This window comes from Protomyctophum parallelum (genome assembly GCF_964188405.1).
Source record: "Protomyctophum parallelum genome assembly, chromosome: 7".
NCBI lineage: Eukaryota > Metazoa > Chordata > Actinopteri > Myctophiformes > Myctophidae > Protomyctophum > Protomyctophum parallelum.
Window position 1 is genome coordinate 49,351,913 of NC_139705.1, and position 18,541 is coordinate 49,370,453.

At 44.1% G+C, this 18,541-nt stretch overlaps 1 protein-coding gene across 1 annotated transcript in view; it reads left to right on the plus strand.

Moving 5' to 3' along the window:
• The window catches only part of itpr3 (inositol 1,4,5-trisphosphate receptor, type 3), a 109,745-nt gene that overhangs the window by 55,011 nt on the left and 36,193 nt on the right, over positions 1-18,541 (plus strand). Inside the window, 14 exon segments of the mRNA XM_083770005.1 lie at positions 17-184; positions 718-789; positions 1,041-1,160; positions 1,708-1,830; positions 2,610-2,810; positions 4,303-4,418; positions 5,041-5,176; positions 5,865-5,990; positions 7,370-7,495; positions 8,036-8,156; positions 9,043-9,224; positions 10,233-10,381; positions 11,461-11,569; positions 11,965-12,049. Of these exon segments, the coding sequence (XP_083626131.1) occupies positions 17-184; positions 718-789; positions 1,041-1,160; positions 1,708-1,830; positions 2,610-2,810; positions 4,303-4,418; positions 5,041-5,176; positions 5,865-5,990; positions 7,370-7,495; positions 8,036-8,156; positions 9,043-9,224; positions 10,233-10,381; positions 11,461-11,569; positions 11,965-12,049 (1,834 nt within the window).

The window sequence follows — 18,541 nt, forward strand, 5'->3', positions numbered from 1 at the left end:
ATTGAATTCCCTGCAGGTCCAGCTGCTGATCTCCGGTCAGGACGTGGACAACTACAAGCTGATCAAGATGGACCTGGACAGACTGCGGATGCTGGTGGAGAAGTCTGAGCTCTGGGTGCAGAAGAAGAGCTCAGGAGGAGGAGGAGACGCCAAGAAAGACAAGAAGGACAAGAAGGACAAAGAGGTGAGGAGCTGAATGCATGCATGGGGTTGCTGGTTCAAATCCCTGGACCTGCTGGGAACATTTGGCCTAATTGTGGTTAAAGTGTATGAGACATAACCTGCTGTCCATGTGCCCCAGAGCAAGGCAGACTAAATAAAACTCTACTTAACCACAGCCCCTAGTACGTGAAAACAGGAGGGGGCTATAGTATAGAGCCCTGGGGGACTCCAGTGTGTATTGGGTTTAAGTGGTATAAACCTAACCCCAGCATTGCTCCCTCAAGTGGCACTCCTTGTGACCAACAGTAGAAGACTGTGGTTGTACTGGTCAGCTCCCAGTACAACAGTAGAAGACTGTGGTTGTACTGGTCAGCTCCCAGTACAACAGTAGAAGACTGTGGTTGTACTGGTCAGCTCCCAGTACAACAGCAGAAGACCATGGTTGTACTGGTTAGCTCCCAGTACAACAGCAGAAGACTGTGTACTGTATGTATGAAAATAGTACCTTTTTTTTCCTTCAAATGTTTATGGCGTGTTACCCTCTCTCTCCTGTAGTCGGCGCCAGAGGACACACCCAAGAAAGACAAACTGGAAAAGAGCAATGAGAACTACAAGAAAGTGAAAGAGGTCTGTCTGTCTGTCTGTCTGTTTAATATTTACCGGTGTGTATATATATTAGTACAAAAAGATAAAATAGAAAAAGAAATTACAAAAATTCCAAACTCATATCGCAACGTATTGTGTGCTTGTAGATCTATCTAGTTTGTGTCCAGGAGAGACATCAAATTACTCTTTTGAGTGTCGACTTTGGGAACCACTACTGTAGTAGAAAGTTAGTGTCTCTCTCTCTCTGATTCTGTCTGTCTCTCTCTCTGTAGATCTTGGAGAGGTTGAACAAGATGTGTAGCAGTGGGGTGTGGAAGAAGCAGCAGAGGCTGTTGAAGAACATGGGAGCTCATAAGGTGATGCTGGACCTTCTGCAGGTGTCCTACGACAAGGTGACCACCTCACACATACCACTGATAATCACCAGAGACACAACAAACAAGCAACCGGGTCTATGAAAACCAACCCAAAAGAATCGACTAGGCCACATGTACTGTAGCCTGGGAGGCATACCATTTTCACGTGTCTGATCCGGTCGGGAGAGGATGATAACTTCCGTCATGTTGTACTTTGGTTTGTGCACAACCTACCTGTTTTAAACTAGTCTGGTTTGTAGTCATTACTCCAAAATAATTCCCAGCGATCAAGGGCATGATAACTGTAGGGCCGACTCATTTAAAAGAAAAGAGAATAAGGTCCGCACACTGGACTGAGCTCCAAACATCATTCTGATGACCACTGTGGTGAGAAAACACTAAAAGTCCAGTGTGCAGACCTTATTACTTGTTCTCTTTTCACTGAATGAGTTTTGGTTTCGGTCTGTCTGTCTCTGTAGAATGACATGAACATGAGTTTTGGTATATGGATCTTTCTGTCTGTCTCTGTAGAATGACATGAACATGAGTTTTGGTATATGGATCTTTCTGTCTGTCTCTGTAGAACGACATGAAGATGCAGGAGATCTTGCGCTACACCCACCAGTTCCTGCAGAGGTTCTGCATGGGGAACCAGGATAACCAGGTTCTGCTGCACAAGAACCTCAGCCTGTTCCTCAACCCTGGGGTAAGTACTGTATGTACAGTTGGAGAGGTACAGCATTGTGTAGATGGAGCTGCTACAGTATGTCACATTGTGTCGATGGAGCTGCTACAATATGTCACATTGCAAAACCCACTAATGTTCATTTGCTGTCATACAGATGCCGAGCAGTTTACACATGACGGTTAGTAGTCCTTCAGGTGGTTGTATTCCATTAGCTAGCCCTCTCTTATCGCAACAGTTCGCACATTGTTGTATTTCTTCCAGTAGGTATGGGATGTTTTTGTTTGTTTGGTTGGTCATGTTTTCAAATGCACATACTGGGTGTGTGTAATCTGTGTCTCTGATTTGGTCTTTGGTCTTTGGTATAGCAGGGGACAGGTGGTTGGAAAGTGTACAGTCAGTGGTTTCACCCACTGACTAGTAACGTGACCCGTGGGTGTCTATTTAAGTGGGTGGATCACTGACATCTTGAGTTTGACCAGATGAAGAGCCTTGGCTCGAAACGTCGTCGATAAAACCTTTTGGAGCATATGAGTGTGCGGGTTCCCTTCTCTTTTCCTAAAGTTGTACAGTAGCTCTGTTTCCACCACATTTTGTGTGCGGTCTGGTCTGTCTTCCCTTTGGGAGCACAAGGTCTGTTCTGTGGCGGCCTTTCTCTGTCGCCGCAAGGCTGTGTTCACGTGGTCCATGTTTCTCCAAGCATCCATCGTCTCATCTCTGTGTATAGCATGCATCATGGAGGCAAACGGTCCAACACAATGCTCAATAATAACAAGCTCTCATTCTCTCTCTCTCTCCAGCTGATGGAGGCTGAGACGGTGCAGCATATCTTCAGTAATAACTACCAGCTGTGCAGTGAGATCTCGGAGGCCGTCCTGCAGCACTTCATCCACTGCCTGGCCACGCACGGACGCCACGTCCAGTACCTCAACTTCCTGCACACCATCATCAAGGCCGAGGGGAAGTACGTGAAGAAGTGTCAGGACATGATCATGACCGAGGTGAGGACCACCGTCGTCTCTCATACACTGTTGACTTGGACAGCACATTTTGATTTTGGTTTTAGTCACAGTCTTTTGAATGTAATTCCATTTAGCTTTAGTCATATTTTAGTCATCTGAAATGTTTTAGTCTAGTTTTAATCAACTAAATATCATGTGATTTTAGTCAACTAAATAATCATTTTTTTAACTGGGGATTCCCCCCACCGTGACAAGCACTCAAGGCATTACATTTCAGAGTCCAGCACAAACATAAAATAATGACTTGTCTTTTAGTTCCACTGGATCTCTTCTCCACTAATCCCTCCATAACATTTTAGTCTAGTTTGTATTTGTTGACCTGACCTTTTTTGATGTTGAAAATGGAACCTCCTCAAGGATCCCTGGAGGTCCCCAGACCCTACTTTGAAAACCAGTGTACTATAGAGCGCCCCCTACCAGGGCCCAGGAAATTATTCTCCGTTCATTTTCATAGACATTTAGACATAGACATAGACATTTCAAAAAGTATTTATTTAAAGACCTTTTAAGCCTCGTACAAAGCCAACTCGAGTTGTGAGAAATCATGACAACAAACAAAAGATTTCGGGCCGAACAAATAATTAGAAAGAAGAAAACGGCAGGTTACAACACTTTTCTTTTGTTTTTTCTTCTTTGTAATTATTTGTTTGGTCCAAAATATTGTGTTTATAGTCATGATTTGTCACGCCTCGAGTTGGCTTTGTACGACGCTTAAAAGGTCTTTAAATAAATACGTTTTGAAATGTCTATGGGAAAAATGCATTGGGAATTATTTCCTGGGCCTGGCGTCGTCATGAAAGGGGGCGGGACGAGGCCTGGCGTGGTCATGAAAGGGGGCGGGACTGCAACGCTCTATACAGTATCCAATATACAGTATCCACATTTTCACCCACTGTCCGTCCAGGCTATGGGACCATGACCATGACAGATCTCATAGTCCAGGCTGAAGATGATGATACAAAAGATAAATCACACTTGTGCCAACTGTATTTATATCTGCCACATGGCGTCTTACGTCGACATTTAGTACCCTAAACAAAAAATCCAAAGTCCATAGTCCATAGGCTGGCAAACGATTTACTTTTTAATGTGTGCTCTAGACAAACATTAAAAAGTCCATAGACTTGGCTACCAAAAGCCATCCATTGACAGGGCTAGGGCCCTAAAAAATAAATAAACACTTGACGCCTGCTCCCTGGCAATGCTCAATGCCCGTACAATTTGAGATTGATTGGTCAAACCCGCTGAGCAGAAAAATTAAGGAAAAGCAAGTGCAACACTGTCATGTGAGGGAATATAAATTAAGCTTAACTTTTTACACGTCTGTCTGTGTCATTGTGTTTGTCATTGTGTGTGTGTGTGTGTGTGTGTGTGTGTGTGTGTGTGTGTGTGTGTGTGTGTGTGTGTGTGTGTGTGTGTGTGTGTGTGTGTGTGTGTGTGTGTGTGTGTGTGCGCGCTCGCGTGTGTGCAGCTGACTAATTCAGGAGAGGATGTGGTCGTGTTCTACAACGACAAAGCGTCCTTTGCGGTGATGTTGGAGCTGATGGCAGAGAGCAGAGAGGGAATCACAGAGAACAGCCCTCTCAGGTAACCATTTACATGTTCTGTTCTATAAACCAGTGGTTCTCAAACCCCCCCAAAATAATCCTTTTTTATCTGGGGAACCCCCACCCTGACCATCACTTGAGGCAATACAAATACATTAAAGTTTGACTCGGTTCCACTCGATTCCTCGTTGACGTAAGCTCAGCTGGCAGTGACTCGACTCGTAGTAACCACGAAACATTAAATATTTAAAATAAAACGTAATTAACATGTCAGTTTCTGTAGTGCGACGGGCAGCTGCAGCCACCCCGCCTACCCGGAAATGTAGTCTCTGGGTTGTTTGACTCGTTTCTAGTGCTTATTGTGTTACTCTTTGGGTATATTTGTACATTTCCACCTTCAGTCGATGTTTCATAGCCATATGAGTGAAAAGGCCGGGGTGATCGGTTTATTTTTCAAACACAGTTCTTATATGAAGAGATCCAAAATCCCCCTATGGGGATTTCAATGCAAATAAAAAGTACAGGAACCCGTGAACTGGCGCCCTCTACTGACAGTGACGTCAGGACTTCTGTGCTCTATAACTCTATGGTTTAAACCCCTGGTGGTGTGAGCAGGTATCACATCTCTCTGGTGTGTTTTAAACCCCTGGTGGTGTGAGCAGGTATCACATCTCTCTGGTGGAGCTGCTGGCTGCATGCGCTGAAGGGAAGAACGTTTACACCGAGATCAAATGCACCTCTCTGCTGCCCCTAGAGGATGTGGTCAGAGTGGTGACAAACGAGGACTGCATCACTGAGGTACAGTACGCATTGTGTGTGTGTGTGTGTGTGTGTGTGTGTGTGTGTGTGTGTGTGTGTGTGTGTGCGCGCGCGCGTGTGTGTGCGTGTGGGTGTGTATGTGTGTGTACAGTAGGCTATATGTGCGTGAGTGCATTTCTGCTGTCCGTCTGTGTTGGTGAAGGTAGCTTTGCACAGTGTTGTTATTAGGAGCATTTCACACATTTTTGAGTGGTGCAACCACTCCAAGGAACAGCAATGTCCTAACCTATGTGTGTGACTAGTAGCAGTAGGGGCAAAAGTGGCGCTGTTGTGCCAGAAACAGAGAGAGAGAGATAGTGCTGCACTGTTGCCTGCTAATGCAAGACAGAGAGAGAGAGAGAGAGAGAGAGAGAGAGAGAGGGGAGAGGGGAGTTGCACCACTCAGTTCACACGGGTGTGATTTTTTCACCTATTTTCAACCTTATCTTCATTATTGGTCATAAAATGGCACTATTTATATTTATTTCTACTTACTCCGCATCTCATTAGTGGGCTGTGTGGACAGTTCACAGTGTTTCCTCTAGCCAGAACCTGATTGTGTGGGGGGAGCTTTCACACGGTTATAGATACTGTCATTTAACCCATTTTGACCTGAGAAAAGATTCCACAAATGTCTTCTAAATCATGACAGTTTTCTGAAAACCCATGTTTCTATGTCTTTGTGCAGGTGAAGGTAGCCTACGTGAACTTTGTGAACCATTGCTACGTGGACACGGAGGTGGAGATGAAGGAGATTTACACGTCCAACCACATCTGGAAGCTGTTTGAAGACTTCACTGTGGACATGGCCAGGGTGTGCACCGATCCATCAATCAATCACTTCATCAAATCATTATTGATTGAGCTAATGGGTGTAAAATGTCTCCCTGTGTAGTGTGTGCCCCTAGGCGTGCACCAACAGAGCTAATGGGTGTATAATGTCTCCCTGTGTGCCCCTAGGCGTGCACCAACAGAGCTAATGGGTGTATAATGTCTCCCTGTGTGCCCCTAGGCGTGCACCAACAGAGCTAATGGGTGTATAATGTCTCCCTGTGTGCCCCTAGGCGTGCACCAACAGAGCTAATGGGTGTATAATGTCTCCCTGTGTGCCCTAGGTGTGCACCAACAGAGCTAATGGGTGTAAAATGTCTCCCTGTGTGCCCCTAGGCGTGCACCAACAGAGCTAATGGGTGTATAATGTCTCCCTGTGTGCCCTAGGCGTGCACCAACAGAGCTAATGGGTGTAAAATGTCTCCCTGTGTGCCCCTAGACGTGCACCAACAGAGCTAATGGGTGTATAATGTCTCCCTGTGTGCCCTAGACGTGCACCAACAGACCTAATGGGTGTATAATGTCTCCCTGTGTGCCCCTAGGTGTGCACCAACAGACCTAATGGGTGTATAATGTCTCCCTGTGTGCCCTAGGCGTGCACCAACAGACCTAATGGGTGTATAATGTCTCCCTGTGTGCCCTAGGCGTGCACCAACAGAGCTAATGGGTGTATAATGTCTCCCTGTGTGCCCCTAGGTGTGCACCAACAGAGCTAATGGGTGTATAATGTCTCCCTGTGTGCCCTAGGTGTGCACCAACAGAGCTAATGGGTGTATAATGTCTCCCTGTGTGCCCCTAGGCGTGCACCAACAGAGCTAATGGGTGTATAATGTCTCCTAATGTGTGCCCTAGGCGTGCACCAACAGAGCTAATGGGTGTATAATGTCTCCCTGTGTGCCCCTAGGCGTGCACCAACAGAGCTAATGGGTGTATAATGTCTCCTAATGTGTGCCCTAGGCGTGCACCAACAGACCTAATGGGTGTATAATGTCTCCCTGTGTGCCCCTAGGCGTGCACCAACAGAGCTAATGGGTGTATAATGTCTCCTAATGTGTGCCCTAGGCGTGCACCAACAGAGCTAATGGGTGTATAATGTCTCCCTGTGTGCCCCTAGGCGTGCACCAACAGAGCTAATGGGTGTATAATGTCTCCCTGTGTGCCCTAGGCGTGCACCAACAGACCTAATGGGTGTATAATGTCTCCCTGTGTGCCCTAGGCGTGCACCAACAGAGCTAATGGGTGTATAATGTCTCCCTGTGTGCCCCTAGGCGTGCACCAACAGAGCTAATGGGTGTATAATGTCTCCCTGTGTGCCCTAGGTGTGCACCAACAGAGCTAATGGGTGTATAATGTCTCCTCTAGGTGTGCACCAACAGGGAGAACCGCCTGACGGACGCCGTGCTAGAGAAGTACATCATCAGCGTAGTGTTTGACACCATCACCGCTTTCTTCAGCTCTCCATTCTCAGAGAACAGCACCTCACTTCAGGTTCACATCAACGTTTCGTCTTTACAGTCGCGCAAATGTATCCTAATGTAAATAGAAATCATATAAGCATATGAGAAGCTTGTTGCTTAGCAGAAAAGGAAATAAAATGTAAAGAATATATTTTCGTGAATGGAAATAGCAGCTTCCTTACTTGGATTTCGGGAGGTGTAGTTCAGTTCCAGACTCTATCTATAGCATTCGGAGATTGTGGATTAGTTGTCTGGCTATGCGAGACAGTCTTTGTCTCTGTCTCTGTCTCTTGTGTCTGTCTTTGTGTCTGTCTTCTGGTCTCCTAAAGGGGCAATGATGTCACCTACAGTACAGTACATCACACAGATACAGGAACTAAAAGAAGTCTGTCTTGCTCTTCTATTGATTATCTAACCCTGTCTATATATTATATATATATATTACTAAACGGCACACGTCGACTGAGCTACTCTTTGATACTTGTACATCTTTAGCTTAATTGTAAGCAACAAATAAACATGTCTCTCTCTCTCTCCCTCTCTCTCTCTCTCTCTCTCTCTGTGTCCATAGACTCATCACAACATCATGACTCAGTTGTTACAGTCCAGTGTCAGACTGTTGGACTGTCAATGGTTGCCACAGCAACACAAAGGCATCGTGGAGACCTGCATTAGAACACTGGCTATGACTGGTACACGCGCACGCACGCACGCACGCACGCACGCACGCACGCACGCACGCACGCACGCACGCACGCGCGCGCACACACACACACACACACACACACACACACACACACACACACACACACACACACACACAACACACACACACACACACACACACACACACACATAATGTGTTAAGTAGACTCATCATTTTTCGTTAAACATGCTCTAAACAAACATTATAGATTTTTTAATTGAAAGGCAGCTCTACACTCATGCACACATGCACGCTTACTTAGTCCAACACAATCCTCAATAATAACCTCTCCCTCCCTCCCTCCCTCCCTCCCTCCCTCCCTCCCTCCCTCCCTCCCTCCCTCCCTCCCTCCCTCTCTCCCTCCCTCTCTCCCTGCCTCCCTCCCTCTCTCCCTGCCTCCCTCCCTCTCTCCCTCCCTCTCTCCCTCCCTCCCTCCCTCTCTCCCTCTCTCCCTGCCTCCCTCCCTCTCTCCCTGCCTCCCTCCCTCTCTCCCTCCCTCCCTCTCTCCCTCCCTCCCTCCCTCCCTCTCTCCCTCCCTCCCTCCCTCCCTCCCTCCCTCCCTCCCTCCCTCCCTCCCTCCCTCCCTCCCTCTCTCCCTCCCTCTCTCCCTCCCTCCCTCCCTCCCTCTCTCCCTCCCTCTCTCCCTGCCTCCCTCCCTCTCTCCCTGCCTCCCTCCCTCTCTCCCTCCCTCTCTCCCTCCCTCCCTCCCTCCCTCCCTCCCTCCCTCCCTCCCTCCCTCCCTCTCTCCCTCCCTCTCTCCCTCCCTCTCTCCCTGCCTCCCTCCCTCTCTCCCTGCCTCCCTCCCTCTCTCCCTCCCTCTCTCCCTCCCTCCCTCCCTCCCTCCCTCCCTCTCTCCCTGCCTCCCTCCCCAGCTAAGAGTCGTAGTATCTCTGTACCATTGGACCTTGAGGTTCAGATCACTACCATGCTCTCTACATCAGCTCTCAACTCTCTGTCTCGCTCCAACCCAAACTACAAGTCCTCCACCCGCGCCTCCCGCTCTACAGCTCCCAGCAACCCCTGGGACTACAAGAACATCATAGAGAAACTGCAGGTAGGACTACAATTACATCAGAGATTGATACATATAACTACAGCTCCCAGCAACCCCTGGGACTACAAGAACATCATAGAGAAACTGCAGGTAGGACTACAATTACATCACAGATTGATACATATAACTACAGCTCCCAGCAACCCCTGGGACTACAAGAACATCATAGAGAAACTGCAGGTAGGACTACATTTACATCACAGATTGATACATATAACTACAGCTCCCAGCAACCCCTGGGACTACAAGAACATCATAGAGAAACTGCAGGTAGGACTACATTTACATCACAGATTGATAAATAGAACTACAGCTCCCCCTGGTATACAAGAACATGGTCTTTAGGAGAGTGGAATTAGGTTGGACTTGGACCCATTCCTCACAAGCCACATAGCTTGGGAGGCACACCATTCTCGGGTTTATGATCCGGTCTGGAGCGGATGGTAACTTCATGTTTATAGTCACTGGTATGTAACTTTGTAGTTATCAGGCCGGAATCAGTATTACCCAAAATTCCTCATGATCAAGGGCATCATATTATCCATGTTTTATTCCAAATCATAGCAACTGGCAGGACTGAAAACAAACAGGGGGGGAAACAAAGCGACACGGAAAACCAGGAATTAGAGTTTTTTTTGTTTTGTTTTTCATCCGGTCAAGACCGGATCCCACGGGCGATTTAGGAACACAGACCAGGCTTTCCTCCGAGTTGGAAAGTCTGGTGACGCGAGGTTACAAGCCACGCAATCTTCCCAATATTCTGACACTAAAATAACTTTTCTTCTGAGACAAATTAGCAGAAAATCACCGTTCTCTGTCCCAGTGAGATCTGCCGTCAGACGGCTCTCACTTAGGCGACATTTCTGTACCATATTTCACCTCTAGTGCCAAAAATTCACCAGCTTTGTGTGTGTGTGTGTGTGTGTGTGTGTGTGTGTGTGTGTGAGTGTGTGTGTGTGTGTGTGTGTGTGTGTGTGTGTGTGTGTGTGTGTGTGTGTGTGTGTGTAGGACATCATTAACACTCTGGAGGAGAGGTTAAAGCCGTTGGTGGACGCTGAGCTGTCAGTGCTGGTGGATGTTCTCCACCAACCAGAGCTCCTCTTCCTGGAGGGAACCGACGCCAGGCAGAGATGTGAATCTGGAGGATTCATCTCCAAGTAGGTCACATGACACCACTCAGTGCTTCCCAACCTCAAGAGAACCTCTTTCTTTCTTTCTTTCTTTCTTTCTTGACGTCTCAAAAGTCCTTAACCCATTTAGGCCTGACGTCGAAATAAAAGTCTTCTGAAAGAATATATATTAAAAGATTTGTGCTGCATTTTCACGATTTAAAAAAAAATAGCAGACCTACAAGCTCGTAGCGCGCCACTCGGTTTTGGGCTTGTAGCTTGTAGCTTGTGGGTTTTAAATGATCACTTCACTGTCATCTGGGAGTCCTGCAACGGACCGGGTACCCAGGGATACCCGACGGGTACCCACATTTCACGTAGGTGAAAAGTATACCTTTATAAGTCCACGGGGACGGGGACGGGCAGTACTGGACTAAACTATATTTCACATGTATAGTACTTATAGTATAAAACATATTAACGGGGGGGGACGGGGACGGGCAGTACTGGACTAAACTATATTTCACATGTATAGTACTTATAGTATAAAACATATTAAGTACACCTTGTATATTAAGTATTATGTCTGAAAAAACAAATGTAAACCAACATTTTGTTTACTTTTTGTTCTATTTCTTTTTCCTTTTCTGTTTTTAGTAATATTTCTACGGTAACTTGATATTACTTTTTCATTTGTGCTTTTCATATAATGTTATATTAATAATATATTATAATATAATATAATATATGTAAAAAGGTGGGCAAAATAAGCTTTATGCTTCAGCCCATACCTTTTCGGCTAAAATAGTCACTGTGTTGACTAATCAATGTAAATTAAGCAATGTAAATTGCTTAACAACAATTTTGTTTTTGTTTTTTTAAATGACCGAAATAAAGATTCAAACTCAACTCAACTCAAAAACTAAAGTATACCGTTATAAGTTCACTGGGACGGGCAGTACTGAACCAAACGGGTAACACTTTATTTTGATGACAATACTTTTTTTTGTGTGTGTGTGTGTGTGTGTGTGTGTGTGTGTGTGTGTGTGTGTGTGTGTGTGTGTGTGTGTGCCTGTGCATGTGCACGTGCATGCATGACTGCCTTTGACTTTGTGGTGTTCTCATAGGTTGATCCAGCACACACAAGCGTTGATGACATCAGAGGAGAAGTTGTGCATCAAAGTCCTGCAAACACTTCAGAAGATGCTGATACGAACGCTGGACTTTGATGAGAAGGTTGGTCAATATTAACTCTACATAATACTTGATGAGAAGGTTATTCAATATTGACTAACTTACATAATACTATTGTAGTGAGTACTTCTTCCCAACAATTATTCAAATTATTTAAAATAAGCGCTAAGAGGCTGAGCTTTGGCAGGAACTTTTTTGTGAGGGTACCTACCCTATAGGGGACACGGGGAGAACATGCAAACTCCACAACGCCAACCCCGCCTTGTGACCGAAAGTGATTTTTGAAAGTGAAATATTCCTTTAATAGCCTATAGATTAGACATTATATACTGTATGTGGTCATACTCTAGAGCTCAGCACTGCTACAAACCGATAACTAACACAATCTTTTCATTCTTTGTGCTGTTTCTATTATTAAACTCTAAACTCTATTCCAGGGTGTGGCTCTTCGTAAGGTGCTGCTCCAGAACTACCTCTACCCAAACAGGAAGTCCAACCCCATATCTGACCTGGGGTTATCAGGTACTGTCCAGTCCAATACACTTTATTTATAAAGATATATATAACATATAGCTGACCTGGGGTTATCAGGTACTGTCCAGTCCAATACACTTTATTTATAAAGATATATATAACATATAGCTGACCTGGGGTTATCAGGTACTGTCCAGTCCAATGCACTTTATTTATAAAGATACATATACAATATAGCTGACCTGGGGTTATCAGGTACTGTCCAGTCCAATACACTTTATTTATAAAGATACATATACAATATAGCTGACCTGGGGTTATCAGGTAATGTCCAGATCAATGCACTTTATTTATAAAGAAACATATACAATATAGCTGACCTGGGGTTATCAGGTAATGTCCAGTCCAATGCACTTTTTTTATAGAGATACATATACAATATAGCTGACCTGGGGTTATCAGGTAATGTCCAGTCCAATGCACTTTTTTTATAGAGATACATATACAATATAGCTGACCTGGGGTTATCAGGTAATGTCCAGATCAATGCACTTTATGTATAGATATACAATATATCTGACCTGGGGTTATCAGGTAATGTCCAGTCCAATGCACTTTTTTTATAAAGATAAATTTAAAACAACAGCGTTGAACCAAAGTGCTGTTTGTGGGACCGAAAGGGCAATTTATTGAGTGGCATACCGGTATAACCCCTCCTATGTACAGCTTTGATGGTTTGTGTAAACACAAACATTGTGTTAACACAAACTTTGAATGCCATTGACAATGAATGTCCAGCTTTGAGTGTTTGACATTGAAGACGAAGGTGAGGACGCAAATTGTGATTGGCCGGAATGAGATGATGACTTTTACTGTTCCGAAAAGCATTTTAAAATAGTTCAAATAGACGATCTAAAATGTTTTTCAAAATAGTAAAAAAAATGCCTGAACGGTTTATGAATAATTAAGCCGGGGTATGGTGGCACGCAAAATAGTACCCTCTGAATTTGTATCCAATAAGATAGAAACTAAACTTCCAACAACCCAGTGTCAGACTCAGCACCACCCGGAAGATTATGTGTATTTCTGTCTGTGGGGTGAAAATATGGAATGTCTTGTCAGAGGATGTCAAACACAGCAGAAATATCTGTCAATTCAAATTACTGCTCAAGCGTATTCTCTTGTCTAAATACAGTATATCACAGGATAATTAGTATATTAAATTATGAGGGTATAGGACAGTAGTGAGAATGATAGTAATGTTATTGCAGTGATGGTGGTATCGGTGGTAATAGTTGTAGTAATTGTTTCTTTTTTTAAAACATATGTTTATTGGTTTTTCATTATGACATAGTATTCTTAAAACAATTATTCACATATATTTTTCATACGCCCAAATGGCAGCACAAACACTAAAACAAAATCTTCAAACAAACAGGATATGTCCATGAATACAAAAAAAAACTGAAGGAAAAAAAAACACATTACATACAATTAAATATAAACAAATGCAAATCACAGTTCCTTACCCCCACCCAACAGCTGACAACTCAAGTTAACCACTACATCCAAAGCCTCTTCGTTGTAGTAATTGTAGTAATTACATTTGACCAATGATGATAATTATGGTATTACAAATAAAATAAAGAAAATTTGCGAAGAAAATGCTTCAATCAGGTGCACTTTGAGATCAAAATGAAGAGGCTAGCTATATAAATAACCACACACATCGATTAGTATCATCTTTACTGTGCTATTGCCAATTGCCAACATCAATTACACCAGGGGAGAACACAAGTACAAAAAAATGGGTCTTTGAGGACCCAGCTCAGAACAGTGGAGCTCATCAAGATCCAAGATACAATCCTTGTAGAATCACTGAAATTACATTATTGGCCTAAATATAATGTTGAGTACTAATACTTGTTTGGGGACCTTGACTGTAATATTATTTATAGTACAATCTTTTGGCTTGCATCGACCCCACATCGTTTCGTCAGGAACAATATGTCTAGTCTATTATTTAATGTTGTTATTTGAGGGTGACAATTCATATTTTCCCTGTCCTTTATAATTGTGTACAATAGTCTAGGCTACATGAGAGAACATTAAATGATGACATAGATAATTGCAGTGAGTGTACAGTAATACATCAACATTGCATGAGACATTCAAATAAAGTTGACGTGCACGCATCGGGGTCCAGGATATCAGGATAATAAGGATATCGTTGATCGATTGAACAGAGGCCGTGCATCCTTGATTATATAAGAAACACATTGACGAGCAATTGGGAGACGGGAAAGCAGGAGAGAGGGGAAAGAGAGAGAACATGAGATGGAAAGAAGGTAGGCTACCGGGATGTATATTTCTATTGTATTAATAGAAACACAAAAATGATACGAATGGCACTAGGTGTCACATGGACTGGCCGCATCAGAAATGTGGACTTCTATGGGGGACCTACCACGGGTCACAGACAGAGAAGGATGAGGCTGGTTGGGCACTGCGTCAGGAACCCAGGCCAGAACTAGAGCAGTGTTGGGTGTAACGGCGCTATTAATAACGGCATTATGTAAGGGACTACTTTTATTGGTAGTACTTTTATACGGAATAAACTAACTAGTTAGTTTTGCAATTTAGTAGTTAGTTACTTAGTTACTTTTCCAAAACAGTAATCCCGTTACTATAATGTGTCCCTGTTCATTTTGTGTGCAAGATTTAAAAATAATAAAGCCCTGACTACCCGGAGTCTATTTCTCCTGCCTTCTGTGTGATTTATCTTCCCAAGCCCCAATGTGCAGCGCATAGTATAGCCTACTATACATCCTGCGTCTACTACATCCTGTAAGTTCACTTAAGAAATAAAAGTATTGTTACAAGTAGATTTTATTTTGAAGAGGAAGTTGTTTCGGTTGTAGCCAGCTGCTATGACAGTGCCGGTGGTGGTGGTGGAATATACTCTAAGCCGAATAATAATAACAACATGCTTTAAGCCAAAGTAAAAACCGCATGCGTCTTTGACTTAAACAATGTAGGCTAAACACTTTGGAATTACGTTAAACATGGTAGATCCTCCGTGGCTGCGTCATTAGGTGAGTCATGAGTACTAGTTTAATGAATTGTTTAAGTTTCATAGTAACATTCATCATCAACAACAGGCTGTTGTTGATGCCCCCCCCCAAATAACAGGTCACAGGATTCTCATTCTGTTACTGTCACTACCTGCGAGGATGGCCGCGTGCCATTTCTTATAAACTATCTAGTTCATACGTGGGTCGTGGGTCCACGATGGTGGTGGTGTTGTTGTTCATGCGCCACGGTGCACGCCGTGGAGAGGGCTGGTTGGAGCGCAGCGCAACAGCCTTTCTGTCCAGTCCTACGTGTATAGGCTGGCGATTGAGGCGAATTATATTCGTTAATAAAGAGAGCTGTAAAGGGGATATTGTCTATGGTCAGTTCATGGTGTGTATCATTCTTGTTTTTAACCATAGAGTTAATTAGGGCCGTAATAATGCGGCGCAATGACGGTAGGCAGTAGCCTAATAGCCTACAATGTAAACAACTTGCAGAAGCATTTAAAATGGGTTTTAATTGTCGGGTAACGGAAAATAACGGAAACTAATATAACTTGTTACTTTTCTCAGAAGGTAATCTGTAACGGTAAGGGATTCTTTTCATGGGCAGTAATCCAGTAACCTAACAACGTTACTTTAGAAAGTAACGATGCCCAACACTGAACTAGAGGCAAGTAAACTGACTATGGGAGCCAACCATGGGCAAAGCCAGGAGGGGAAAGAAGTGAACCATGACCATGTACGTAGATGCACTGTGGTGCGACAGCTTGGCTAACAACACTGTAGAGCTCAAGAACCTGATGTTAGATAGGAAAGTGTGGAGGGCTGCGATCCAGGAGTCATGATCGTTAGTGTTGGCTAGACCTCACTCTCGCAGTAACTAATAGAAACAAACAAATGTGTTGTTTAACACTTTGCAACAGGTTCACAAAGTTTGCCAGTTTTTGAGCGGTGTCTAACCGCTCCAATGACCGTCTGTCAGCCGTGTCTGTCTGTCTGTCTGTCTGTCTGTCTGTCTGTCTGTCTGTCTGTGTGTGTGGGGTACGACCCATTGACCCCTGCAGCTGATTGGGGTGGCAGTACAACCCTAACTGCAGCCATGTTGTTTTTTAACTCACTGCTTGTGCTGAACCATTTCCCACACTGGTCACAGGTGTAGGGCTACTCTCTTGTATGAATTCTTTGGTGTCGTTTGAGATTACTGCTCTGGCTGAAGCTTATCCCACACTCACAGATGTAGGGCTTCTGTCCTGTATGAATTATCTGGTGTTGTTTGAGATTACTGCTCTGGCTGAAGCTTATCCCACACTCACAGATGTAGGGCTTTTGTCCTGTATGAATTATCTGGTGTTGTTTGAGAGTACTGCTCTGGCTGAAGCTTATCCCACACTCACAGGTGTAGGGCTTCTGTCCTGTATGAATTCTCTGGTGAACTTTAAGAGTACTGCTCTGGCTGAAGCTTATCCCACACTGGTCACAGGTGTAGGGCTTCTGTCCTGTATGAATTCTCTGGTGAACTTTAAGAGTACTGCTCCGGCTGAAGCTTATCCCACACTGGTCACAGTAGTAGGGTTTCTGTCCTGTATGAATTCTCTGGTGTCGTTTGAGAGTACTGCTATGGCTGAACCGTTTGCCACACTGGTCACAGTAGTAGGGCTTCTGTCCTGTATGAATTATCTGGTGAACTTTAAGATGACTGCTCTGGCTGAAGCTTATCCCACACTCACAGATGTAGGGCTTCTGTCCTGTATGAATTATCTGGTGTTGTTCGAGAGTACTGCCCTGGCTGAAGCTTTTCCCACACTGGTCACAGGTGTAGGGTTTCTGTCCTGTATGAATTATTTGGTGTTTTTTGAGATGACTTCTCTGGCTGAAACCTTTCCCACACTGGTCACAGTAGTAGGGTTTCTGGCCTGTATGAATTCTCTGGTGTTGTTCGAGATGACTGCTCTGGCTGAAGCTTATCCCACACTGGTCACAGGTGTAGGGCTTCTGTCCTGTATGGATTCTCTGGTGTTGTTTGAGAGTACTGCTCTGGCTGAACCGTTTGCCACACTGGTCACAGTAGTAGGGTTTCTGTCCTGTATGAATTCTCTGGTGATCTTTGAGAGTACTGCTCCGACTGAAGCTTATCCCACACTGGTCACAGGTGTAGGGCTTCTGTCCTGTATGGATTCTCTGGTGTCGTTTGAGAGTACTGCTCTGACTGAAGCTTATCCCACACTGGTCACAGGTGTAGGGCTGAGTTCTCTGGTGATGTTTGAGATGTCTATGTCTGCTGTGGATATGTTTGAGTTGGGCAGGAAAGCCATCTGGGATGGAGAATGAGGACAGAAAAAAAAGGTTTTGAAATAACATGCAATTAAGCTGTGTTGTATTACCAACTGATAATGTTCTAAATTACTTTACTTTAGTTGTTTATTTGGACGGGTCAGAGTTTATTAATGAACATTACATACAAATATAGCGTAAATACACTTTTCGGATTTAGCAGCGATGCTAATTTCCATCCGTAGTCCCCAGACACTAAACAGTACTTAGACAAGTAAGACACGCGAACGCGGGAAGCGAACGCAGCTCGTAAATTGCAATAACAATTAGAATAAATTACGTCCTTTTTTTACGTTTTTCTTTTAAAGTTTTTCTTTTAAAGTTTTTTTTTTAACGTTTGTTTAGTGTGTGTGTGTGTGTGTGTGTGTGTGTGTGTGCGAGCGTGCATGCGTGTCTTAGAGTATATATTAATAGAGACGGCACCGGATTTCTACTCCCATCCACTTGCATTAAGTTGCTCAAAAGCGCATGAGGCGATTTCACTCCTCCTTCTGGGTAGGAACAGAGTGCATTCTGGGATGGATTGAACGTGCGCAATGATAGTCAACGGACCGGAATTGGCCCAGCGCTGCAATACCAAATTCGGCCACTATGTACATTTCGCCTCAGGGTTTCCTCCGGGTGCCGTCTCTATTAATATATACTCTAAGGTGCGTGTGTTTTTTTGTGTGTGATACAGCTGCGCCCTCTGGTGGGGGGCAGGTGGTGTTACAGCGTGACACACACACACAGACAGACGAGCTAGGCAGTTCTTCTATAGTAATGGCTCACTGAATTCGCAATCACTGCATTCGCAATAACAAGACATGAGAGGACAGCATACAAATACACAGTACATTTCGAACTCAGTAAAAAGAGAAATTGAGAAGAATAAGAAAAGATTAAAACTATTACTATAGGGTAGGCCTCTATTGTAGAGTGAGTCATAATATGACTCTCACTCAACAATAGAGGAGGTGATCACAAGACTGGTTGTTTAACCCTAGAACACCACCACTAAACACGGGTATATTTTACCCAATATAAAATATTCCATAAAGAATATATGGTAACTTAAAGGACAACTTTAGTTTTTTTCAACCAAGGTTCATGTTATAGGTTGTTATTAGAGAAAGTAAAAGATGAGTGCATT